The sequence below is a fragment of the Leptopilina boulardi genome, unplaced genomic scaffold (assembly GCF_019393585.1).
Source record: "Leptopilina boulardi isolate dan_hultmark-lab unplaced genomic scaffold, ZJU_Lbou_2.1 LbouV2_154, whole genome shotgun sequence".
NCBI classification, from domain to species: Eukaryota; Metazoa; Arthropoda; class Insecta; order Hymenoptera; family Figitidae; genus Leptopilina; species Leptopilina boulardi.
Window position 1 is genome coordinate 1022216 of NW_026137701.1, and position 27417 is coordinate 1049632.

General features: G+C 27.3%; 2 protein-coding genes across 4 annotated transcripts; both read right to left on the reverse strand.

The window, feature by feature from the left end:
* Nucleotides 1–1970: 1970 nt before the first annotated feature.
* LOC127276806 (odorant receptor 94a-like) lies at nt 1971–4484 on the reverse strand. Its single transcript, XM_051297461.1, has 5 exons — nt 4408–4484; nt 3897–4274; nt 2582–2786; nt 2332–2487; nt 1971–2144 (listed from the first exon to the last, which is right to left on the reverse strand). The coding sequence occupies exons 1-5, from the start codon at nt 4482–4484 to the stop codon at nt 2094–2096; spliced, it is 867 nt and encodes a 288-aa protein (XP_051153418.1). The 3' UTR covers nt 1971–2093.
* An 11557-nt stretch (nt 4485–16041) lies between these two features.
* On the reverse strand, nt 16042–25024 carry LOC127276833 (putative odorant receptor 71a). 3 transcript variants are annotated; one of them, XM_051297502.1, is made up of 5 exons: nt 24471–25024; nt 24007–24381; nt 22266–22470; nt 21523–21678; nt 16042–16240 (listed from the first exon to the last, which is right to left on the reverse strand). In XM_051297502.1, the coding sequence occupies exons 1-5, from the start codon at nt 24830–24832 to the stop codon at nt 16052–16054; spliced, it is 1287 nt and encodes a 428-aa protein (XP_051153459.1). In that variant the 5' UTR covers nt 24833–25024; the 3' UTR covers nt 16042–16051. The 3 variants fall into 3 exon arrangements, with proteins under 3 accessions (XP_051153459.1, XP_051153461.1, XP_051153460.1); XM_051297503.1 differs by lacking the exon at nt 16042–16240 and adding an exon at nt 21207–21339 and having other exon boundaries at nt 24471–25016; XM_051297504.1 differs by lacking the exon at nt 24471–25024 and having other exon boundaries at nt 24007–24426.
* Nucleotides 25025–27417: the final 2393 nt, after the last annotated feature.

A 27417-nucleotide genomic window follows, 5' to 3' on the forward strand; every position in this document is an offset into this window, starting at 1 on the left:
AAAAAATGTATTTTTGACTTTTTGAAAAAATGGTCCCAAAAAAAATTGCGTGGATATTTTTGGAAATCCTTGTGTCCGATTTTTGGTATTAGTAAGTAGAATTAGCATACAAAATTTCATAGCGATCCGTCAACATTTGTTTGAGATAATTTGTACACAAGAAGCGGTGCCATACACACACATCCGGACATTTGTTATCCTCATGTCGAAATATAACTATATTAGTTAAAAATTTATTAAAATAATTGATTTTAAGAAGTTCGAAAATTGTCATCACTATAAAGCTTCCTACGAGGAAGCAAAAACGAAATAATTCCAAATAACATAATATAATATGTATTATAATGAAATTGTAACTCGGTTAATAATATTATAAAATAGAATCTATCAATTTTTCCGAATCATAAGGTGATATTAAAAAAAAATGTTTAACATTTCGAAGGTACTACCGCCCTCTTAAGAACTGAAAATTTAATAAAAATTAGAAAATTATACAAAAAAAAAATATTTAATTATAAAATCATTAAAAACTTAATTTTACCATTGAGAACAATATGTCGAACAATGACCAAAAAAAAAAAAATACCCGAAAACTCTCAGATACCAAGTTTTATAAAATATTAATAATTTTTAAAAGATATTTTGTCAGTTTTCATTTAGGGGTTGTTTTCACCCCTAAAACCCACAAACGATTTGTTCAAGCAAAACGGACAGAAATGGGTATTTTTTTTTGGTCCTAGTTTCCGAAAATGTTTGATTTTTTTGTGTGTCAAAAATCATGTCGGACGGTGTTATATAACTTCGACATATTGTTCTCAATGATAAAATTAATTTACAGTGAAACCTCAATTATCAAAACTCCTGTTAATATTCCACCTGGGACACTTTATCCGAACTTCTGTTATCGTAACTTTTTTTGCCTTTTCGAATCTTAAAATTAATTTATTTTTTATTTTATCTTTATCTGAAGAATGGAACCTTAGAAGCAAAAAATTATAGGTTAGATTTTGAAATTTTTAAGTAAAAATGGACAAAGACGTTCAACTCATAATGCAAACTAATGATAGGTCTTCATTACATTCAAAATATTCAATAAAAATTTATTTCAGTTTTACAAAAACAAAAATAAACTTTTAGTTCAAGTAAAACTGTCGTAAACATAACCTAAAATTAATTTTCTTCTAAGATCCCTTTCTTCAGATCACTTCACATGTATATATATAGTTTAACTGTTCCATTGTTTTACACGTACAGAAAAAATTTTCTGTGGCAGCGAATTATTTGCTGTCACATCAAATTACGTTAGCTAATATAGGGACAGCGAACAAATTTACTGTGAGGTCAAAGAAGTTTGCTGTGGCATTAAATTTTTAAAAATTAAGACTGATATTGTTTATCATAGCAAACTTTTTTGTTGTCATAGCAAAGAATTTAGCTGTGGTTACTAATTTTGATAGATTTGATAGCAAACATTAGTTAAGTAAGCAATTCCATTTTTTCCGTGTACACGGAAAAGAAATATTTTTGAAAATAGAGAAAAATTCCTCTTGCGAAAATCCTCTTAAATCAAGAATATTACTCTTAGTCGGAGAGTATTTTTCTCTTCTTTTAAGAGGAATATTATTAAATAGAGAATATTCCTCTTAAAATAAGAGGAATCATTTTGCACAATATTCTAGAGAGAAAAATGCATTAAAATAAGAGGATTCCTCTTAAATCAAGAATATTTTGTTTCAGTGTACTTTAATTATATAAAAACACTTGAAATTTCTATTATTCAAATTTTTGATTATCCAAATCTGATCCTACTTAGGTTTTAATAAATTTGCAGTTCTAAAAAAGACGGTATTACCGTCGCAACGTTAAAAATTTGTTTTTTTTTTAAGTTCACCTTTTGACTAGAAGAGTTGATAGATTCTATTTTACAGTATAATTATTATGTATAAAATAGAATATATAATAAAATTTAATATCATTTAGCACCTAAAAAACTAATAAAGGCCACTCATCAATATCAAATATTCGTAGTCGACATATTATCCAAAACTGAAGACTCTTTTGATGAAATTATCCATCGTAGAGTAATCAAAAATTTAACTTGAGTTCCTTATTAAATTATAAGCTGAGTAAGAACTTTTTAAAATCTAAAATGCATGGGAAAATAATTTTCATTAAAATAAAAATAAATTTCACTATATTCATAATTTTCATTATAAAAAATTGTATACATTTTCTTAATAATTTTTAAGAAAAAATTATTTATTGTAGATATATACATCAACATCTATTTATTATTAGGAATTAATGATTTACTACTATTATAAATAATACCTTCAAAAAAGTTTCAATTGACATTATAATTATTGTCGATCCCGTGAGTTGTATTGGTCGTTTTGCCCGCATCATTATTATTAACAATGTGTGCCTTGTTCGTGTGCCTAACAAATTCCAATCCATTTTGTATATTACATCACTAACAGCTAAACTCTGCAATATAAAAAACATGCTCATTAGTTAGAATGTACAAAATGTTATTATTCATTCATTAAAAAAGAAAAAAATTGTATTAAGTGTTACAAACTTTTTGAGTCATCGCTTCCCCGAACCAACAATACAAAAAGATTTGAAATACAAACGTACTTAAAATCAATAACGCCAACCAAAAATGTGCGTTATCAACGTTCACTTTTGTCATATAATAGCCAGACGTACACAAATTTAATGTGGAAACAAAAAATTGCACGGCAATTAAAAAACCAAAAATATTATTTAACTTTTTCTCCATTCTGAAAATTAAATTTTAACAATATCCTTATCCAGATAGCACGGAAACTTGCAGCAAGCTTGCTGCAAGCTTGTCTGAGCTAGCGAAATGTCCCACCCAGGGCAAGCTTGCCGTGAAAACTTGCTGTAAGCTTTCCAGGAAAGGTTGCTGCAATCTTGCCATGAAAGATTGCTACAAGATTGCTGCAAGCATACTAAGAATGATTGCGGCAAGCTTGCCGTGAAAGATTGCTGTAAGCTTGCTACGTAAGGTTGCAGGAGAATTTCAACAACATTTCAAATTAAAAAAAAATTTATTTGTTTTCAAAAATTTAAAAATCCTTGTGAAGTTTATTATTATTAATTATGTCCTGTTTATTTTCATTTAGAAACTTAACGAGAAAATTTTTGAAACAAATTTGAGGGGACTCGGAATTGAACCCGGGTTCGACAGACACTAACCAAAGACCCTAACCGAGAACCTACTCGACCAACTATCAGAGAATAAAATAATCTTACTCTTAACCCTCGACAGTTTTTATGAGTTGAAAAACAGTTGAAAAACGGCGGGCTTTTTCAAAATGCTTTTAAATAGAAATTTTCTGTTTTCTATTTTATTTGTTAATTAATCAATGTTATTATTGTTATATTTTATGAAATTTATTTAAAATATGAAAATACTTATTGAAAATAAACAGAACATAATTAATAATAATAAACGTCACAAGGATTTTCAAATTTAGAAAACAAATAAATTTTTTTTTTAATTTAAAATGTATTTTTTTAAAATTACAGCAACCTTTCCAGAAGCTTGTTAAAATTCTCCTGCAACCTTACGTAGCAAGCTTAGTATACTTGCAGCAACCTTTCCTGGAAAGCTTACAGCAAGCTTTCACGGCAAGCTTGCCCTGGGCGGGACATTTCGATGGCGCAGACAAGCTTGACAAGCTTGCACGGTAAGCTTGCCGCAAGCTTGCTGCAAGTTTCCGTGCTATCTGGTCAATTTAGTATAAAACACTCTATATGAAATTTGATTTTCATGTTTTCTTTTTCCCATTAAAAGAAAATATTTTTATTTCTATTTTTTTTGTAATAAATACATTTTTCTTTACAACGAACTATTTTAAACTTACGAAAAAATAAATTCATGATAATCTATGCAATCCTTAAGTAGCTGATACTCATCATAATAAACAGTAGAAGACAAATATTGTTTTTGTTTTAATTTTGGAATTTCAAGAAGACGACTCATTAGAATTTCCAATTGTATACAAATTTGTTGCATCATAATAGCTGGAAGGGTTTCCATAGCGGAAAATATAAGAGTTGCTAAATAAACCCCAATGCATTCATACAAATAAGCAATCCAAAATTTTTTTCTAGAATTAATATCAAAAGGAATCCAACTGATATAGGGTAATGATACCACTGGTCCTGATGATATTAGAGGTAGTGACGTATATAAAGTAGTTGTAAGAAACGCGGATATCACAAAAATTCGCGAATTAAATCTAAAAATTACTATAGAAATTAATATTTATAATAGTCATCAATAATTAAAAATTCTTCGATTATAATTTTACTTCAATAATAATTAAAAGATAAATATTCTGTCGTAAATATTTTTTATTACAAACATTTTACCTTTCTTTGTCAATAAGAATTTTGTAAATTTCCATTTCATCCTTATTGCGAGGTAAACACTTTTCATCCAAAAACATATTTATAAAGGAAATTATTTCCTCACGAAATATAGTGACATGCGTCACTTTAAATGCTATTATAAAATTTGAAGAGAAGAAAAATATGTTTTGCAAAAGATTTTCCATATTGTGAATATTTTGAAAACAACTTATTAAGAATGTTAGTGCAAAGTAATATTCAAAAATTAACATAAAAAAATTGCATGTATTATAAACGCGAATTGACCATTTTGAAGTCCAAGATTGTGGCCTCCACACTCCTAAGAATGTTAATATTTTAAACGAAAATTCAGCAACCATTGTATAATTAATGTGAAATTATATTTTCTAATAAATTTTTTTTTGAAAAATATTTATTCAAACATAATTTTATCATTTATTTCATTTTTTTATTAAAACTAAAAAATATTTAAAAAGAAAAATTTGAAACACGTTTTATCCAAAGTTTTAACAATATATTTAACAATAAAATAATTTAATCATTGTTTTTTTATTATAACTATTTATTTGAGAAATAAAATTTAAGATTATTAAATGTGTTCTTCTTTACATTGTGCGTGCTACTGTTTTTAGCGTTGTCTGAACTTCGTGCAAAAATATAATAGCTTAAAAAGAATTGTGGATATAAGAGTTGTTAATTCATGGACTGTATAATGATTCGTAATTACGGAAAACGAATAATAATTATAGTGCTTGTGCATTTATAATTATTTTCATTGATTAACGCGACTGACATACTCTATTCATCATCACTTATGTGTTAGAGTAGGGTTCAATTTATTTTCTTATAGAAGTGTATAGTCAGTCGTTCAGCAGACAGCATGAAGTTCACATCGTCTCTAAATTACTTGGAGTTTTACAAATAAAAACATTTATTTCATCAAAAAAAAAACCAATAACTTTTATTTTTAAAAAACTCGATAATTCATTATTGTTTTTCAACAATTTTATTTATCACTTTATTGCATTTGTGTCACTTATTATTTATTTCTTCATTTTCTATTTTTTATTATTGAATTTGTATTACTTTATTTTTTAAAAATTAAGTGTAAAAATTATATTGATAATCACAGTAAACTATATGAGATATTCAATTGCAGATTAAATTAATCCCGTAAAAGATGAAAATAATTCATTTTTCATTATAAAATTTTTTTTTAATTTGATAAAACTAAACGTTTCTTAGTTCATGTTTTGAAAGTTTGCAATTTTAATTTTTCGATGGATTATTTAAATCTTTGATGAAATAAAGCATTGTATATTATTTTATTGGTATTAAACTAATAACTCATAATTTACTGTGAAAGCATATTTTTGCTGATGTGTACAATAACAAATGATATTTCATTATTAATTAATATCACATATTAACAATATACACTACCGTCGGAAATAAATAACAAATTAAAGCACTTAAAATAAACATTAGGTTACATTTTTATATACACTGAAAAAAATGTTCCCGAGAAATTCAACTTTCTTAAGGTAGTAAAAACAAGTGGAATTGTAGTCAACTCAAAATTTAAACAGTAGTAAATCCAACTACTGTTCACCAGTTATATGAAATGTAGTAAAAGGAATTATTTTCTTTAATTAATATAATTGCTTTTTGAATAGTAAATTTTTTATTAATTTCTATGATTTTATAGGCTTCAATAAAATTTCTTGTTGTATAATTAACAAGTCGTCTGTAATTAAAACTACTACTTTAAGTAGTAGATTTTTACTATTTTAATTAATTCGATAAACTTAAAGAAGATTTTTGATGTTGAATTTACAAATAGTTTCCAGTTAAAACTACTACTTTAAGTAGTAGATTTTACTACTCAAAGTGGTACAATAGGCTTTAAGAACATTTTTGTTGTAGAATTAACAAATCCTTTGTGATTAAAACTACTACTTTAAGTAGTAATTTTTTACTATTTTAATTAATTCAATGAGCTTAAAAAAAGTTTTTGATGTAAAATTTACAAATCGTTTCCAATTAAAACTACTACTTTTAGTAGTAGATTTTACTGCACTATGCAATTAAACAATTTATAATATAATTAAAAGATGAAAAATTTACAAGTCAAAACTTAAAAAGGATAGTTATAGCAACTAATAAAAGTAGTAAAGATGACTACATTAAATAGTTAAATTAACAATCGGACAAGCAGAAAGTAGTCTTCGAGTAGTTTGCAGAAACAAAATCATTCTTTCAATTTCCTTAATAGAGGAAAATAAGTATTGCTAAGAAATTGAATGTCTTCCTTTTCATTAATTGTATTATTATTATCTTTAATGTGTAATATTTCAGAAATCAATCTTTTTTTATAATTACCCTAGTAGAAATTTGTCCTAGCTATTTTAAAGGAACTGCCTAGTCGCGCTGGAGTCTGTCTAGTTACTTGACTGACCAGCTAGCTAAAAACTCGAATGTCATGTCACGCTTTTTTCATCAAGTTATTATCCAGCCCAACTTGATAATTATTTATCAATAGGACTTTTGAAAAACTAGTCAAATTAATTCTTTTAAATATTTCGAAATTCATTTAATAATAAGATTTAATGTAGTAAACACGTTTATTTTATGTAATTAAAAAAAATATTCCAATTATCAACAAAAATTATTATAAGAAAATATATTGCACTAAATATAGTAATTCGTTATAAAAATGTAATTTTTCATTCACAATTAAACTGGATTTAAAAAAAAAATTTACATAAGTAAAACGATTGAAGCAACATCTTGACCTGAACTGTTAACAACACTGAAACAATTATAATTTTTATATTAATATGAATGTCATAACATAAACCTTAAAACACTTCTCGCAGTTTCAACGAAAAAATCTTGGGGCTACCGGGGAGCGAACACGGGTCCGCTGGGCGGGAACGAAAGAAACGCACGCTTTACGCAACTCGGCCGTTCTGATCAGTGATATTAGAATAAATGCTTGACGTATTTCACTGTACCTAATAATATTATGAATTTGTGCATATTATTTTTATTATTTTCTAGGCAAATAAACATTTTAGATGTTTATTTGATTTTAAATGATTTACTTATAATTTAATTTAAACATTAGACAATTATAAAAAACTAATTACTAATTTTTTTTATTTATTATCCTCAAAAATTATATGTAAAATTTTATAAATAAAATTATTTTAATAAATTAATAATTATTGATATAATATAATATTATTATTATTATTATTATTATTATTATTATTATTATTATTATTATTATTATTATTATTATTATTATATTATTATAATATACTCAAACAGAAAAATAATATTCTACTATATTTGTAAAATTTGTCTGAAAATAATAATAATTGTTTAATCATTTTTTTTTAAAAACTAAAAACACTTTTTATTCAAGGTAATATTATTTTCATAATAATTTAATTTATTGCAATTATTTTATTATAATTTAATAAATTTTATTATTTTAAAAAAGCGCGCGCTATTTTGTCTTGGGCCAATCAAGTGATTTCAACTAAATATAGGTTATGTTCGTTTCTGATTCATGACAGCTGGCAAACATTTACAACAAATAATATTTTGCAAGTGTATATTTATTGCAATAAGATAAGTTATGCAAAAAATATATATGTGGAACAATAATTTACAGTGATTTTCATAAAATGAATATTGATTTAGATGCTCTGGAAAGCAAAGTTCATTTTTTCTTAAATTCAATTTTTTCGACCACCGAGATATTTCGATACATTTTCATGTGTTTTGTATGCACTGTCTTTTTTTGAGAAAGGAATATTAATATTATTATTATTAATTTTTATAGACAAGTTGTAATTTTTTTAAATCAAGCAAGCGAAATGTCAATACACAAAATCCTAGCATAGCTGTCCAGTTACTAGACTTATTGAAGCGCCACCGCCATGACAAGGATATGAATTTAATTTCGAGCAGCACTGGACAGTGCCATTAAAAAAACTGGATAGCTTTGAGTCGTGGAATTATCAAGTTCAACTTGAATTTCTTTCAAAAAGCACTGATCAGTAACTTCACAGTTATTTATCAGTTCAGCTAGAATCAGCGTCCGCGAGAAAAACTGTCAAGTAACTTGAGTCAATCTAGTGCATCCACGACAAATTTCTACTAGGGTAGGTTCTAAATCTAAAATTTTAACATCATCAAAATTGAAAGAATGATTACGAGTAGATCGATGTTCATTTACAACAGACTCAATGTTTTTAATATTTTTGTGTTCCTTAATTCGCTTTTCCAAACTGCGTTTTGATTCGCCGATGTAAGTAGCAGGGCAATTATTGCAATTAAATTTATAAACAATGCCAGTTTGGTTCCATTTTCTTGTATGGTCTGCCTAATTTAAGGGGGGAACACCAGTTGTAACTCAACAAATAATGCTTTTTACAAGAATATTTTCCAAAAGAACAATGAATCTTTTTAAAGAATACTATTTATTAGTTAAAAGTACATGTAAAAAGCTGTAATTTAAAAGAAAAAAAAATTTTTTAACAAAAACTTTTGGAGATATGAGCAATTGAAGTGGCGCCTTAAGAAAAAAGGCGAATTGCGGTGACCAGCATTCTGCAAGTATACTTCGTCTGAAATACAAAAATGAAATTGATTTACATTTATTATAAGATTATCTAGTTCGTGATCGAAGGATTTAAAAAAAAAAAATTTGACAAAATGGCGACCTGTCAAAGTCAAAAGTATGATTTTCGTTAAAAAATACGGTCGATTTTCAGCTATATAAAAAAAAGTTTTGCATATAAAAAAGTCCTTCGATCACGAACTAGACATATGTGTAAATGAAGCACACTAAATTTTAAATAAATCGGTTTAATGGTATTCGAGTAATCGTGGTCACCGACTTGGAAAATGTCATTTTGAGAAAAACGCATTCAAAGTTTCAACTTACTTTTTTTTGTTCAGAAGAAATTTTGTTTCCAAGTTACAAAGAGTCATCGATTCCTGGACCATATATTAACTCTTCCGCAGTGGTTGCCGATTCTAAAATGCCAATTTGCTGCCATCTGTCGTTAGGGTCAGGTATGGCTGGCCACCTTGTATGAAGCCACGGGACGCGCCGCTGCAGTGTTCTGTATATCTCATTTATTTTTCACCGGATCAACTTTGAAATTTACAGACACATTTCTAAATATGTATACTTTAAGAAAATTCACAAAAAAAATCGATTTTTCGAAAGTTACAACTGGTGTTCCCCCCTTAACAACAAAACTTAGGTTTTTGGTAACCTTTGGAATTGACAATAAATTATAATCTTTCAAGGTGTTTGAAAGTTGCATATAATTGTTATATTAAAAGGGATGCAAACTTTTGTTACTATTATAAATCGGTGATTTATTGTTAATTTATTTATTTTTAGATGTTGTAGATTTAAACTTATATGTCATTATTTTTAGATTTTTGTTAATAAATTCCAAAGGATAATCGTTCTGAAGAAGAATTTGTGTAACTTTGTTAACATTGTCACCGTGAAAATATTCATGAGATAACAATATAGCTCTATCGAATAAATTAAAAATAATATTTCTCTTTTGTTGAATTGGATGACAAGAAAAATAATTGATCAATCTGTTAGAAGATTGAGGTTTTTGAAACCAATTAGTAATGAGATGGTTTTTTTCTTTAATTAATGTCATGTCAAGAATATTTGATTCTAATTCGGAAGTAAATTTTAAATTACAATTATAAGAATTAAAAAGGTCAATTAAAATGTCTACTTGATCTTCATGCACGCATAACAACGTGTTATCAACATATCTGACATAAAAGGCAGGTGTGCAATTAAATTGAATTTTTAAATTTTTGAAACAATTACTCTCAAGGTCATCCATGACAATATCTGCGAACAAAGGAGAAATTGGTGAACCCTGTTAAAGATAAATTTTGAAAATTATAAAATTAGTTTTTATCAATATCAATCAAAGATTGATATTTTCAAAAACTCTAAAAGATCTTGGTACTTTAACATACGTTGCCCTTCGGACAAGTTATATTGTATAGGTAGTGGATCCCTTTCTTACCTCACTATTATTAACGAGTTGGTTGAGATTCCATATTAATAGAACAATTGGTTTAGGAATTTTTGAAAGAAAGGATTAAACAAATATTTAAATAGTTGTATATAAATATATATTGTGTAAAAACCCAAATATTACAATAGTATAGTATTCTGTATTCAATACAATTTTACGTTTGAATGTAATGAAAGTGTAAGGGTGTTGTGTGTGTAATTTGTTAAGAGTAACTTGACTCTTTCGTATATTTACCTTTGGATTTCCTCGTAACTCAATTCAAACGTTATTTCATTTCTCCAATTTATTATAGTTATTTAATATTCTCTTTATCTCAATCAATTATGGCAAACAAATGTCAAAACTCAATTACTATTTATTTTCAATCTTAATTCAGAACTAAGTGATCTCAAAAAAACTCATTTATATATTCTTTAAATCAAACTCAAAAATTAGATTCTCTTTATTCAAAAACTTCAATTATCAATTCTTTGTAAAACTCAATACTCTTAAATCAAATCACAATTCAATACTAAATACTCTTCTTGTCAAAAAATCTCAACTCAAAAATAAATACTTTAAATAATCTCAACTCAAAAATCAGAACTCAGATAAAACTCAGAATAAAACTCCAAATGAAAACAACCTCAAAACTAGAGGTGTGTTTCAAAGAGTCTCTTAACTTAGAGACTCAAACTCGAAACTCTCAAAAACTCCAAGCTCCACACTGAGCTCTCTCCCAAACAACAACTGACACTAAACAACACTGGTCTAAAAGGGGTTGTTCCACCTGTCTCACTCAGAGACCACACTTGGAAGACCTCCATCTTCGTGTGTCAACTGATTTTATTAAGTTGACTTTTGGTGGGGAAAAGTATATTTTATTTAACAAATTTATTGTTGTCAATGTTTTTAATGAAACCTGTGCAATATTGGGTAGTATTCCAGTTTAGTTTGAATGGACATACCTCGGATGCAGCAATCTTTATTGCGTCATCCTTTGTTTCTTGTATTAAATTAAATCACTTAGTTTCGAGGGGCTGTTCACTCTCGAATACCCGATTTGTAATGTAGAGAATATACTAGGTATCTTCCGAATATTCATCAATTAACATAAGAAAATGTAAATTTCTTGATTCTGAATATGTTGTATTTTAATTGGAGATTACCGACGATTATTGAAAAGGACGTTCGAATTTGTCGAATACTATGCGAATCCAAACGAATCTCGTCGATTCCAGTAAAATTCTAAATCATGCAGTAAGAATTGTTGCGAGTCACGAATGGTTACGGAGACATACGAGCGAATTCGGCGGCGAATTATACAATTAATCTATTTTTCTTGCAATCTTACTCTTGCAAGTAATTACTTCAAATAAAATGAAAGCACTATTTCCCTTAATTTCAAAATAGGAATTACAAAAATGACTAGCAATCCTTAAAAATCTTTAATGAATTCTCAAATATTGTTAAATTGGATTTTCAGTGAACAGCCCCTCGCTTAGTTTCTCAATTTTCTCATGAAAGTTAAAATAGGTCTTCCTTAAAATTTAGGTTATTAATTGAAAGTTGATATTTAATATATGATTATTTGAACAGCTCTAAGAAATTCTAAAGGCATTTCTTATAATGTTTACCAAGTGTTATTTGTTTTCTGCGTTGCATAATGTATACTCTTTTTCACATATTGTATTAATAAATTATTAATAATATTCATAATTTATTAATAATACGTTACGAAATTCATACATAACAAACCCATAGGTGTACCATAAATTTGTTGATAAGTTTTTTCATTAAAAACAAAAAAAAGTGTTGTCGAAAATAAATTTAACACAATTGACAATGTCAACAAAAGGAATTTTACAAGATTACACAGCCACACAAAAAAAAAGTACCCGGGCCGGGGAATGAGACCACCATTTCTTGATGTATTTTGATACGCTGAACACGAATCTGAAGTCCGTTTAGCTCCATCACGTCAGGATTTTGACATAACCTCAAAAAACATAGCTGATTTTAAATGACAGGAGAAATTTTTAAAATAATGGCAGATTTGCTTGAATCTTGTGACTCGGGGGTTTTTGAGGTCGCTGATTACAAATTTATCGTCAGATTATTCAAATTCAAAATGGCGGATCCAATATGGCGGACAAATTTTTAAAAAGTAGTTGGATTTTTACAAAAATTGGTATCATGGGGTTTTTTTGGAGTCGCTGATTACGAATTTAACGTCAGATTATTCCAAATGTAAAATGGCAGATATAGTACGGTGGTCAAATATCTTTATGTTTCTACATGTGTCTGCATCCAGGGCACCTCCACGCGTTGACGGTGGGCAACGGAGTTTGTCCGCTATCCGGCTAAGTCCCTGGATAATGGCTTTGATGCCGTCATGGCAGACACACGTAGGAAACGTATTACGATGCAGGGACTCGGAACCCCAGTATCGGCCAAGTTACATAAAAATTCAACTATTTTTTAAAAACTCGTCCGCCATATTGGATCCGCCATTTTGAATTTGAATAATCTGACGATAAATTTGTAATCAGCGACTCCCAAAACCCCTAGATACCAATTTTCGTAAAAATCCAACTACTTTTTAAAAATTCGTCCGCCATATTGGATCCGACATTTTGAATTTTATAAATCTGACGTTAAATTCGTAATCAGCGACCCCAAAAACCCCCGAGTCACAAGATTCAAGCAAATCTGCCATTATTTTAAAAATTTCTCCTGTCATTTAAAATCAGCTATGTTTTTTGAGGTTATGTCAAAATCCTGACGTGATGGAGCTAAACGGACTTCAGATTCGTGTTCAGCGTATCAAAATACATCAAGAAATGGTGGTCTCATTCCCCGGCCCGGGTACTTTTTTTTGTGGCTGTGTTATTGAATATTATAAATTCTTCTATCTAAACTCTGAATAACTAAGTCACACGAAACATTTGTAAAAAGTGAACTGACATCTAGAGAAAGCAATACAACATTTTCTGGAATAACAATGTCATTTATTTTTTCTTTTAATTCAAAACTATTGATGATGTGGGACTTAGGAAGAGGAATTGCAGTCTTCAATTCATCATATATTGTTTTTGCTAAAAAATGCGTATAGGACTATTAATTAAAGATTCTCTTTATGAATTTTTGTCAAACCGTAAAATTTTGCAATAGTCGTATTTGTCATAGTTAATTTGTTTTCATGATATTTTATATTTCAAAAATTCATTGTCATTAAGATGTTGTGAAATTTGTAAGTATTTGATTGTAATTTTGTTAAAATATTTTTACTACGAATTTCTTTATAAGTGGATTGATCTGAATGTGATTACTGTGATTACTGTGATTACTGCCCAAACAAATAACGTCAATAAATTCAACTATTTTCTATTTGCATTTATCCCAATTTGTTTGTTCAATTTGAATTTCTTAGCAAATTGTAAGATGAATATGATGCCTTTAAAATCTAATCAAAAAATAAAAATTAAAGATCGTTTATTAACATAAAATTATTATTTTATAAATATTATATTTATAATTATTCTAAAAATAATAATTGTTTGTTAATAATAGAATTCTGCTATAGATTTCCTTTTAACGTTATTTTTAAATGAATTTTTTCATAATAACTTAAACATAATTCGCCTATATATAAGTTTATTGAATTGTTATTTTAGAAATAATTCTTTTTCTCGTCTATTATAAATAAATTTCTGAAGCTGATTACAATAATAGTCATCGCAATTTTAAAAAGTGATCTATTACTCATTGACTACACGGAAAGAAAGTTTGTAGCAATATTTGATATTATGGTGTTACTTTTTAGTATATTTGGTTACAATTGCGGAACATTTTGGCATGATAACGATTTTCGATACTATTTTTAAGAATGATTGAGATTAAAATAAGAATATTTAATATAGTTGGAAAGAAAATTTGATATAATATTTACGAAATCTGAAATCTTTTTATTGAAACACAAAAATGTCAAATTTTAATAAGCTCTTTATCAATTTTTCTAACCAAATATTTCAAATTTCGTAATTAGAATTGTATAAAATGATATAATTATTTCAGATTTTGATATATTTGATATGAAAATTGAAAAAGAAATATCAAAGTTAACGAGATTCGACGAAATTTGCCGAAGTTGAACGTTCGGAATTGCCCGATCCTCACCGAGTGGTAACGAAGACTGACGAAGCTCCTCGCGAAGCTCTTTAGACAAGCCCCTTTTTACCATTATCTTGATACAGACCTGAATTTCTTTTATATAATTAATTTCGAAGATTTTACAATAAATCAGTAAAAAAAATTGTTCTCCAAAAAATAATAAAATATTTAATTATTTCCCAATAAATAATGATTTTTATTTATATTTTTAAACATGTTTTGATATAATTTCACCTTTCTCATAAGCGGTGAAAAATATGTCTGGTTAGTATATAAGAATGGTCACATCAGTTTTTCACATGAGCGTAAATTTGTATATGAAGCGTTATTTTGCGAATGTTATACGTATTATCGTTAGTATAGGTTAGGAATAAAAATAAGCCAATCGATGTAAAACAATGCGGTGTATGTGTGTGTGTGTGTGCATTTAAAAGTTCATATCCTCGTCTATCCTCGAGATGAAAAAGAGATAAAACTTTGGCGTAGAATCTGTTGGTGTTTCTGTCGTCATCTGTCACGACTGAACCACTTCGAATTTTTAGTATAGTTTTAACAAATTTCGAAATAATCTTTCCAAATTTTCATATAAATTTATCAATTTACGAAATAATAATTTCAATTTCTGGAATATATTTACTAAAAAGACTATTGGTAAAAATATACCGATTTTCGTTATCAAACCCAAATGTTCCGCGTTTGAAAAAGAGAATACTAAAATTTCCTATCAGATTTATCAAATATTGCTACTAAATTTCTTTCCGTGTAGCGCAGAACCTTATTATATATAATAATTTATTTAAAAAATGTTCTATATAAAAATCATGCTCGAAATAATAATTATAATAACAATAATATATATTATTATTTAAAAAAGAAAATAATTTTCGAATATATTTTTGCTTTGTTCAGAAAAATTTAAATAAAATAAATATACCTTAAAAAATGTTTCTACAGATAAGACAACAACAGAAGTGCCAGTAAGTTGCATTGGCCGACTGGCACGAATCATCATTATTATCAATTTTTGTTTTGTTTCTGAACCTAGCAAGCTCCAATCCATATTATATATTTCGTCTGCAAGAGATAAACTCTGCAATATGAAAAATTATTTCATTTCAATTAAAACATATTATTTTTTACTAATCACGTTTAGTTTTGTGTACCCAATTCTCTAAATTTTAATTTAGTGAGAATTTGTTTACTAATTCAAGATAGTAAAAATTTCTATTAATTTTTAGTCGTTTTTCACTATATAAAACTGTAGTTAAAAAACATTACTAAATTATATTACTATATATTATTAAATTAGTGATCGAATTCATAATTCAAATTGGAAGAGTTACAAATTTTTTTTTTTTAACTAACAATTTACCTTTCTTGTAATTTCTTCACCAAACAAGCAATACATGTAAATCTCCAAAACAAATACAGCCATCATCATCATTACAAACCAAAAATATGCACCGCTTACACTTACTTTTGTTAAATAATAACCAGTTGTACATAAAATCGATGTAGAAAAAAAGAACTGAAGGAAAATCAGAAAACCAAAAACGGTGTTTAATTGTTGTTGTATTCTATATAAAAAAAACTCAAGATTTATTCCTTATATTATAGATAAATTTTTTTTAACCACAAAAAAGGAATAAGTACACTCAGAAAAGAATGATATTTAGTCTATATCACGCACATTTACATTACATTCAAAAATAAATGTAATCCATTTAAATGACATTTTTTTATTGACAAAAAATGTAGAAAGAGATAAAAAAAAATTAAATTAAATTGTTCCCTAGATTCAAAAGAGGACGAAGAATTAAGAAAACAATTTATTAAGCTCTACACTGAAAAAAGGGTTTAGTATTGACAACCAAACGTTTGGTTGTTATTTATGGAACCAAAACTTTTTGTTGAATCAACAAAATTTTAATTGTCTCAATCAAAATTTGTTTGACACAATCAAAATTAGAAAAAAAGGATTTTTGTTGTCCTAACTAAAGTTTGATTGGAACAACAAAAATTTTGTAGATTCAATAAAAAAATTTTAGTTGCTTAAATACCAACCAAATGTTTGGTTGTCAATACCAAACCATTTTTTCAGTGTATATACTTACGAAAAAATAGAAACATGATGATCTATACAGTGCTTGAGCATAGAGCATTCTTTTTGAAAAATATTTTCTTTCATATAATTATTTTGCTTAAAATTTGGAATCTCCTGTAATCGTTTCGTGAGAAATTCCAATTGTGTAGAAATTTGACGCATCAAAATTGTAAAAATTGATTCAAATGCAGTGTATATAAAGGCTTCTAAATATATAGCCGCACACTGGTATACGTATGTTATCCAAAATATTGTCTTTGATTCAATTTTATATGGAATCCAACATTTTACAGGTAATTTAATGTTTCTTCTATCTGTTAATGGCCATAATAGATATACTGTTGATGTAAATAAACTCATAATCAAAAATATACGTTCACTCAATCTAAAGCATAATTATTAACAAATGTGAGAATACAAATGCAGGCAGAAATTTTTTTTTTCAAATTTATTTTCACTAAATGAAGAAAAATTTTTTTATCCCCATTAATATCACAGGTCTACAAAATAAGACTTTATTTTTTTTTTTTAGATATCGGAGTGGTTTCACGTTAGGATTTTAAGTAAACACCGTGTTTTTGAGGGTTTTCAGTATTTTTTTTTCTCCTTAACTCGACGTGCTAGAGACTTCTATATAGGCTTAAATTTAACCTTTAAAAAATACTGAAAACCCTCAAAAACACGATGTTTACTCAAAATTTTGACGCGATACGTAATTTTGGAAACTGGGATCGTATTTAGCACACAGTAATACATTGGAAACTACTCCAATATCTAAAAAAAAAACTTGTAAACCTGTCTTCTAAGGCCGGATCAATTCCATAGCAAACACAGAAAATTATAAGGTATTAAAATAAGCTGCAACGCTTATTATTATTTTAATCCAATTTTGCTTATTTTAATCCATTTTGGTATTAAAATAAGCAAAATTGAATTAAAATAATAAGCGTTGCAGCTTATTTGAATGCCTTTTAATTTTCTGTGAAATGATTATAATTTTTTCCCCTATAATCAGAAATATCTATTCGAAAAAAATTAATTTTTGATATAATAATTAATTTATGAATTTAAAAAGTTTTTTAATCATTATTTGCAAATTTTATAACTTTTTTTAACTTTTTGACTAATTGTTTAATTTCAAGCATTGCACCACCATAAATTGCACTCATCAATCTATTATGGAATTGCTCTGATCATTAACAGATAATATTTAATTTTCGTCACCAACCGTTCTTTATAGTGGAATTTTTCAAGAATTGTAGCTTCCTCTTTATTACAAGGAAGGAAATTTTTTTGTAAAAGCATATTAACTAATACAATAATTTCTTGTCGGCTAATATTTAAGTAAGTTATTTTCATAGCTATTAAAATTGTAGATGTAAAGAAAAAAATGTTTTCTATAACAATTTGGGGATCGTGTCTATTATGATAAAGATTAATTAAAAATGTTGTAGGAAAGTAATATTTAAATATTAATACAATAATGGTGAAAAAATTATACAGTCGAATAGCCCAAATTGATGTTAAAGATATTGGTCTCCAAAATCCAAAAACCGTTAAAATTTTAAAAGAAAACTCAGCTACTTTTGAATTATCCTCTTGCATTTTTTTATTCAAAAAATTGTTTTTTCTTAATTTGTGATGTTTTATATTTTATATTTGTTTTTACTACCGTTATAATTACTGTATATAATAAAAAAGTATTTAGTGTGTCAAAAGATAATGATTATTTTCTAATAAATATTTATTTTATTCAATTTGATATTTAAATAAGTAAAAAAATTAAATACCTCTTTTTAATTAAATTTGTTTTAATTAAAATTAGCCAAAAATTAATTTGTTCCTTATAAAAGTAAGTAAAAAATTAAATATTATTCAATGATGATATATATTTATTAGATAATAGTCATGTGATATAACTGAAAATGACGAATTATTTTTTCACTCTACTACTCATATTTTATCTGTTGGTTTAGAATTATCATTTAAAAATTTAAAATGTCATTGAAAAAATAGTAATATAAAATAAAAATTCTAAAGTACATAGGTACATATAGGTTGTTCTGTGCTCTCTAGCGTTATATTGACTAATTACCGACTACTGCTGCGTAAACGAATACTTGTATGTAAACAGAATTTTTGATATTATTTTACAAACTTATGGACTATATGAAAGATAATTACAGGTAAGAAATAATAACTTTCGTGTTGGTGCATTTATAATGAACCTTGTTCTTAAATGCAGACGGTAATAATTAATGTAACGATTTTTACGGAAAAGCATATAGGTCGATTCTGACTTTCGCAATAGGTGTATATAGTCAGTCTTTTAGCGATCTCCACCAAGTTCACTTCGTTTTAATTAGAAAATATAAAAATTAAATACCTATTGTATTATTTTCATAATTTAAGATTATGTTTTAACAATAATTTAATTTTAACAAGAAAAAGCAAATATTTATACAGTATGAAATTGTATAAAGTAAGTTATGTTTATAATAAAGATATTGAAAATAAAACATATTTAAAAACAAATTTTGTAAAATAATGAAACTAACAAACCCTTATTGAAGTACAAGTTTTTAAAAATTAAATATGATTATCTAATTTTATTATAGAATTGACAAGTACAAGTATTTTAAAAACATTTTAAAAATACATAAATAAATTTGTCAAATTTTGACAAGTTTGGCAATTAATATAACATAAGAAGAGTGCAAAATTTGCTCTATATTTTAGAGATAACATTTCGTGTTTAATGAACAATGATTCTTTACTAAAAATATTATGCTATTCAATCAACAACAATTTTTTTTCAAAATCATACAGTTTACCATTAATTTAAAACATTATTTACGAATTTTGTAAAATTATAATAAATGTATAATATTTTACAGAATTAATAGGTTCCATTATAAGAACTAAAATGTCATTAATATAGGGGAGAGTCAGTACGGTTGGGCCACGTTTTGATTTGTGGCCATAACTTCCGTTCTAAACCGAATTTCGGATTTTTCATTTTGGACGCGTTCAATTCAGATTATATCAATTACATAAAAAGGATACCAAATTATAGAAGCATATTCCAAATTAAGTTAATTAACAAGTTAGTCTGAAAATTCATGAAAAATGACAAAAATTAATAAGATTTAAATTTTTCCAATAAAATCCATTAGATTCACTTTAAAGAAACGTTCCTAAAACGTTTCATTTATGTCAAAATAAAGTATTAAAAGCTTCTCAAGAGAGGGGGAGAGGGGGGGTCCCAAAAAATCTCACAAAACGGGAGGGGGAACAAATTTCAAAAAAAAATCTCATTTAAATTAATGAACGCTTTCAAAACGTTTTCAGAACACGAAACGTTTATAATTCGTTATTTCCGTAGACTTGAAATAAGAAGTTATGAATTGTTTTAGGAACGTTTCTAAAAAGTGAATCTTATTTCCCACTGGTAAATGACGTTTTTGATACATCGCTACGTCGGAAAATGAATTTATGATGTCAGGATGTATCATAATTGCAAAATTTTAAGTGGTCCAACCAACACTACATTTATTGGACCAACCATCACTATCACGTCGTTTCACTGATTGTGAGACTTGTTAAAAGTGACGTGAAAAGTTTATTACCATCGCTAGTAAGTATTTGCATGCAAAGGTAGATGGCGCTAATGTGAAAAGGTTTTAAATGCAGTACTGGCCCAACCGTACTGACTTTGCCTTAATATTTAAAAAAAAATTAAATTTTTTAGCCATTTTTTTATTATGCGCATTTTCTTTCTTAATGTTGTTGATTTAGTGACTTAATTTTTCTAATAAACTTGCCCTAATGATTTTTATTTACTTCTATACTGCCGTCCTGCTGACAAAAGTCGGTATTCGCATTCAGAGTGATTTTGAGATATTTAAAGAAACGCGTTTTTAATGAGTAGCACTAATATTTGAAACATAATAAAATAATTACAATCGATATTAACTAATTTGGGTATGCTCTATTCAATGGTGCTAAAAAATTTTAGAAATGCAAGTACCGACTTTTTACAAGGAAAGTTGGTCTTTCTCCGGCTGAAATCCTTGAGGCAAGAGTCGGTATTCGCGATACTGCCCATCGGCATTAGGATGTCGAATCAAATCAGACCACATTTCCTGGCAGTATTTGCCAATGCGGACTGTGCTTCAAGGAAAGTACGTAAATACGTCATCATTTTGAAGCAGTAAGAGCAAATACTGACTATTTTGTCTGCAAGTACCGACTCTGTGAGAATGATTTCGCGAAGTAGGGTAATTAATGGTTAATTATGTCCAAAATTAATTAATATTGTTAACTAAGATTACTATAGCTAGATTCCTTTTTTCATAACGAATCCAGTGATATAAAAAACTCATTTTTGATAAAAATGTCGATTACCTACTTTCGTCATCAGGACGGCAGTATACACACCCTGAAAAATGTATAGTATTTTCCTGCTTTTTCAAATTATTCTGACATAAATAGGTACATAATAATTTTTTTTTTTTAATTTTCAGAAACATTTCTGATTAAACTGAACACAGAATAAGATGTTTTTAATATCTGAAATAAGAATTGAAAGAATATCATTTTAAAGAAGTATAGACAAATTTTGTACAGATAAAAAAAAACGTTGAAATTTGTATAATAAGAAGTATATATGTATGCATACATAAGGAACAATTGTTTATTATATTGTTATTAATTATTTTTATCGTCATACAATATATTTAAAGTTATTATTACCTTAACAAGAGTTTCAACCGACATGTTGACTATTGAAGCTCCTGAAAGTTGCATTGGTTGATTAGCTCTCATCATTATAATCAATAAGTTATGTTTTGTTTCTTTAGTAAGTAAATTCCAATCCATTTTATATATTTCATCTTTTAATGCCATACTCTGAAATTTGTATCAAACGTAACGATACCTCAATTTATAACTGTACTATCTTCAGATAACGCTCTGTATTGTCCAATATTGTAATAAACATTTGTATCGTACCTATATCTCAAACTTAATCTTTCAGCTGTTTTATATACGCACTTTATTATTTATATTTTATTAAATTATACGTATTTAATTTATTTATATTATGATAAAATACGTGAAAATGATCATATGATCATGTTTTTAATAATAAAACTTAATTTTATATCTATTCCTTCAAAAATCTGTAAAATTCAAAAATTTTATTTATAAGATGAAATCCCAAGCTGTCTATATCTATATTAGATATACGACGAATAGTTTTTATTCTAGATTGAAAAAACTGATTTTTGTTACTTTTCTCCTCGGTCAAGATAGAATAGTACAGAGCGTTACCCGAAAATAGTACAATTTATTATCGATAAGGGATTAATCAAGTATTATATAAGCATTTATCATCAGGAAAAAAAACAACAAATATGAGAAAGGGAAGAAATAAAATTTTATGTAACGATTAATTAATAAAAGTTGACAACTTTTATGACAAAAATTATATGTACCTTTTGGATCATTTTCTCTCCAGGAAAACAATAATACGAAATTTGTGTAAGAAAACAAACGGTCACGGCAAAAAGTGTCCAAAATCTTGAACTATTAGGATTTAGTTTCGTCAACTGATAACAGCTTGTACATATATTTAGAGTTGAAACTAAAAATTGTAAAGCAACCATAAATCCGAAAATTTCATTTAGACGCTTCTCAATTCTGGAAGATAGTACATTAATTTATTAACAATTTTTGAATATAAGTTAAGATTTATTATTTAATTCATAAGATAAAGCACAGTTTTCCTAAAAGTATCAAATTGAGACCAAAAATTGCATCAAATCTTTGCAACGTTTTGATGAACATAAGTTATATTATATCAAAAAGAGATCGTTTTGTGTATCATTTTTAGAAATGATACACGAAACGGTCTCATTTTTTGATGCAAAAAATTTAATCAATTTATATTAATCATGGCCGAATTGAATCGACTCAAAATTAAACGAATTTTTTTCAGATATTTTGGTAATAATACAATTGCGGAAACCATTTCACTATTTAATTTGAAAATGAAAATAACAGAAAATCAAAGACAATGTGCAATTCGATAATTAAAAAGTGACAGCTTATAAACATAATCTAAAATGCATGAGAAAAAATTTGTTGATAAAATCAATATAGCCGAGCTTTTTAGAAGGTAGATGGCAGTTTTGTTTTTTATAAAAACGATTCAGAAAAAATTTAAAGAAAGAAAATAGATGAGTGCTGCCATCTACCTTCTAAAAAGCTCGGCTATATTGATTTTATCGACAAATTTTTTCTCATGCATTTTAGGTTATGTTTATAAGCTGTCACTTTTTAATTATCGAATTGCACACAGGGAGTAGTATAAGGAGACCTAACGGCTATTATGAATCCGCGTCAAAAGTGGCCGCACTTTTGGTGATCGTAATTCCCATGGGCACACTTCTGTCGATAGCAGCGCCTCACTCGGAGAGGCTGACACTATCGTTGTAAACAAGAAAGCATGATATAACCTTTGCTTTTTTAGTTTGTTTATCGTGTGCGGTTTATCGTTTAGTAAATAAATTACGACTGAATTGTGATAAAATTTTAACACGCTTAAAATAAAATATTTTGTGAAGTGTAATGTCTAATAAAAACAACATGTGCACTGAATAATCACAGTAGCAGACGACAAATAGTGCCACTTTTCTACACTAAGAGCGCTGATATCGACAGAAGTGTGCCCATGAGAATTACGATCACCAAAAGTGCGGCCACTTTCCGCGCATGGCGTTCGGTCTCCTTATACTACTCCCTGATTGCACATTGTCTTTGATTTTCTGTTATTTTCATTTTCAAATTAAATAGTGAAATGGTCTCCGCAATTGTACTATTACCAAAATATCTGAAAAAATTCGTTTAATTTTGAGTTAATTCAATTCGGCCATGATTGATATAAATTGATTAAATTTTTTGCTTCAAAAAATGAGACCGTTTCGTGTATCATTTCTAAAAATGATACACAAAACGATCTCTTTTTGATATAATATAACTTATGTTCATCAAAACGTTGCAATAGAAAAAGATACAACCAAGTTTACTGTGAGGTCCCAATTTATAATGAAACGGGTTTTAGCTAATTGGGTAAAAATTATTGTAATAATAAAGTATTATTAACGTAATTATTCATAAATTATTATTAATAAACTTATTAATAAAAAATTGAATCAATTTTTTTAAAAATCTTACGAATATAAATAAATATGATGAGTAATACAGTCTTTGAGAATTGCGCTTTGGTATTTAAAAAAATCTTTTGTTGAATAATTATTGTTTTCCAAAGAAATAAGTTTTAATAATCGATATCCCATGATTTCAAGCTGAGCGCACATAAGTTGCATCAGAATTGATGCAACTACTTCTACAGCAGCAGTTCCACATATTACTACAAAGGAACTATAAGCTAAATAGAAATAATTAACCCAAAATCTAAATTCTGAATCAATATCAAAAGGGGTCCAACAATTAAAAGGCAATTGTATATTTTTCATGTTTAATAATGGTAAGAATGAAGTGCCTACTACAACTGTACAACACATGATTACAAAAATCCGTGTTAGGAATCTAAAATTTTATTATTATTATTTTATTATTTTTGCTGCTTCTTCATATATTGTATAAATTTGATACTAAAAATTAAAAATGTTTCATACCTACTAAAATCCTCACACCCTTTCCAAATTGACATTTCATATTTATCGCGAGGAATACAAGTTTCTTGCAAGAACATATTTAAGAAATTGATAATTTCATCTCGATATACATAAAAGTATGTCATTTTGAAACAAAACATAAATGCAACAAGTGAACAACTCGTATTTTCTGAATTGTCGCCGACTTTATCAAAATTTTGAATAGTAACAATAATAAAGCCCGTAGTAAGAAAATATATGTTAATTAAAGAAATTATATTAATAATATTATAAAGAATATTGAACCGCTTTGTTTTCCAAGATTCAGGTCTCCACAGACCTAAAAATTCTAATACTTGAAAAGAAATTCTTGTCGCTCTCATGGTCTTAAGGAGTATGGATTCTTGGCAAGGGGAATAAAACCATGTCAATAGAGGTTTCCCTACTTCTTGGAAAGCTTCACAACGAAGTTAATATTTTATTAGCAGATTTTCAACTTGTCGCGCTATAATAGTGGACAATGAAAATTAGTTACAATGTATTATCGTAAAATTGCTACAAATTCTGTAAAATTTATATAAAATGTACATATGATATGGGGAATAAGATAATAACTTGCGAAGAAATGATTTGGAATATAGTTTTCATGCTGTCTATGTGTATACGATCGCAGTTGCTCTTTAGATGCATGACTATAAGGTTCACTTCAATATAATAAATATGTAAAGAAATTGAATATCCTTTCATTCCTTTCTGAACAGAGTTTAATAGTTTTATTTTTAAAGTAAAATACGGTAAAATATAATACAGACAAATATAATTTTTTGAAACATATCCCTTTAATGGAAATATTATTACACTTTTAACAATAAAAATCTTCTAAATAAAATTGATTGTACAGTATTATTTAAAAATGTTATACAGTAGGGGGACTCTGAGGTAGTGAATTATTAGTTAATGACAAATAAAGTAATGAAAACAAAAAATTGTGATTCACTAGTTAATGACAAAGAGCTACAATCAGATTGCAAAAAATTGTAGATTAATTAAAATGAAGATATTTGATATTATTTAATAAATTTTAATTTGTTTTCATTACTTAGTTCGTCACTAACTACACGGAGAGAAATAGATGGTACGGGGTACTATCTAGATAGTACCAGGTACCATATTTGATCTTACATATACGGACAGCAATCTAGATTCTATCAGTAACAATCCAGATTGTACGGAGTAACGTCTTGATTGTAGTGGGTAACATAACCATACTTTTTGTAACATCTTTGATAGTACCGAGTAGCATAATGATAGTACCGGATAACATCTACTTTTTACCATCTTAAGATCATAAATTCTTACCATCTATTTCTCTCCGTGTAATGATTCATTAACTTAGTGGACCGAAACAAATTTGATAAACCAATAACAAACTGCCATCAATATAATATTGGTAAAAATTATTAAACAAGTGATTCTTACTGAAAATAATAATGCTATATAAGATTTTAACAAATTTTCTTCAAAAACGTTTCTTAAACGTACTAAATTAAGCTACAGAAAAATAATAAATAGCAAAATTATAGTTAGAATGTCAATTTTCCAAATAGTACTAACGATCTTTCCATATCTCTTTTTAAATAAAAGTTTTATACAGAAAAATTCTGAATTAATCTTTCAATTTGAATTCCTCAATAAGTTGTAGGATGAATAAGATGCCTTTAAAACCTGCACATAGAAAAATAAAATGTATCATTAAAAGATTTTAAAATAAAAGACAATTTTTTAAGAATAAGTAGAAAAATTGAATAATTAAAAAATATGTAAAACATTAAAATAACATATATGAGTATCTTTTAATTCCGATTGGCTGCGTCATGGACCCAGATAGCATGTAAGATTGCTGCAAGATTCGCAAGTTTTCAAAGCAAGCTTGCCACAAGCCTCAAATTTCCATCCTTGGCAAGCTTGCATCAAGTTTAACGCGCAAGCTGGCAATAAGTTTTGATGCTTAAACTTGAGAATTTAACAAGCTTACGTGTTATCTGGAGAGTATGTCCAGCAAACCCAAAAAAATTTTATAGCAAAATATTAATATACTGGCATATAACAGAAATTCCTCATACTATTTTTAAGTCCTCCACAAATTTTTAGCTCAAACTATATAGGGGAATATACTCAGGGTTGAACACTTCGCTTTTCTTAAAATAAGAACACTAGCACCATCTATGCACGGACGTGGCGAAGCTTCTCGTAGTGAAACCTAATTTTTTGTGCCATTACATTTTTGGAGGATCAAAAGTAGCGTCTGCTGTGACGTTGGTGCATTTGTAGGAACGAAAAAAGTTTTGTGAGCGATATGATGAAACATAAAAAATGCATAAAGAAAACAAGAAAAAGATAAGGTAAATTTATTGCATGTTTTGTGGGGTTCATGATTGAAGGAAAAATGAAGTGTAGAATCGAATCGCGAAACATGTTCCAACTTAGGGTTGGACACTTTATACACTCAGGGTTGGACACTTTGTTAATTATGAATTTGATACAATTCATAAATAAATATACAAATAAACATATACTCACACACATCTGCACACACACACATACACACACACACAACATATATTCTGCCAAAGATATTACAAAAATAATAATAACGTTAAAAATGAAAAAATCAACATAAAAATCGTTTTCAGTAACGTTTTAAATAATATTAATTATCAATTATAAATAATAATAATAATGTAAAAATGAAAAAATAAAGATAAAAAACGTTTTCAGTAACGTTATAAATGTTATTTTATTTTTTTACCCATAATTCACTTCGATTTTCACAAAGTGTCCAACCCTGAGTATAATGTCCATCCCTGACGACATTTTTATTTTTTTCAAATGATCAGAACTTTTTTAATTTTAGACCAATCAATTTACGATCTGCAGAAAAAGTGTTCCTCTTTTTTTGTACATCTTT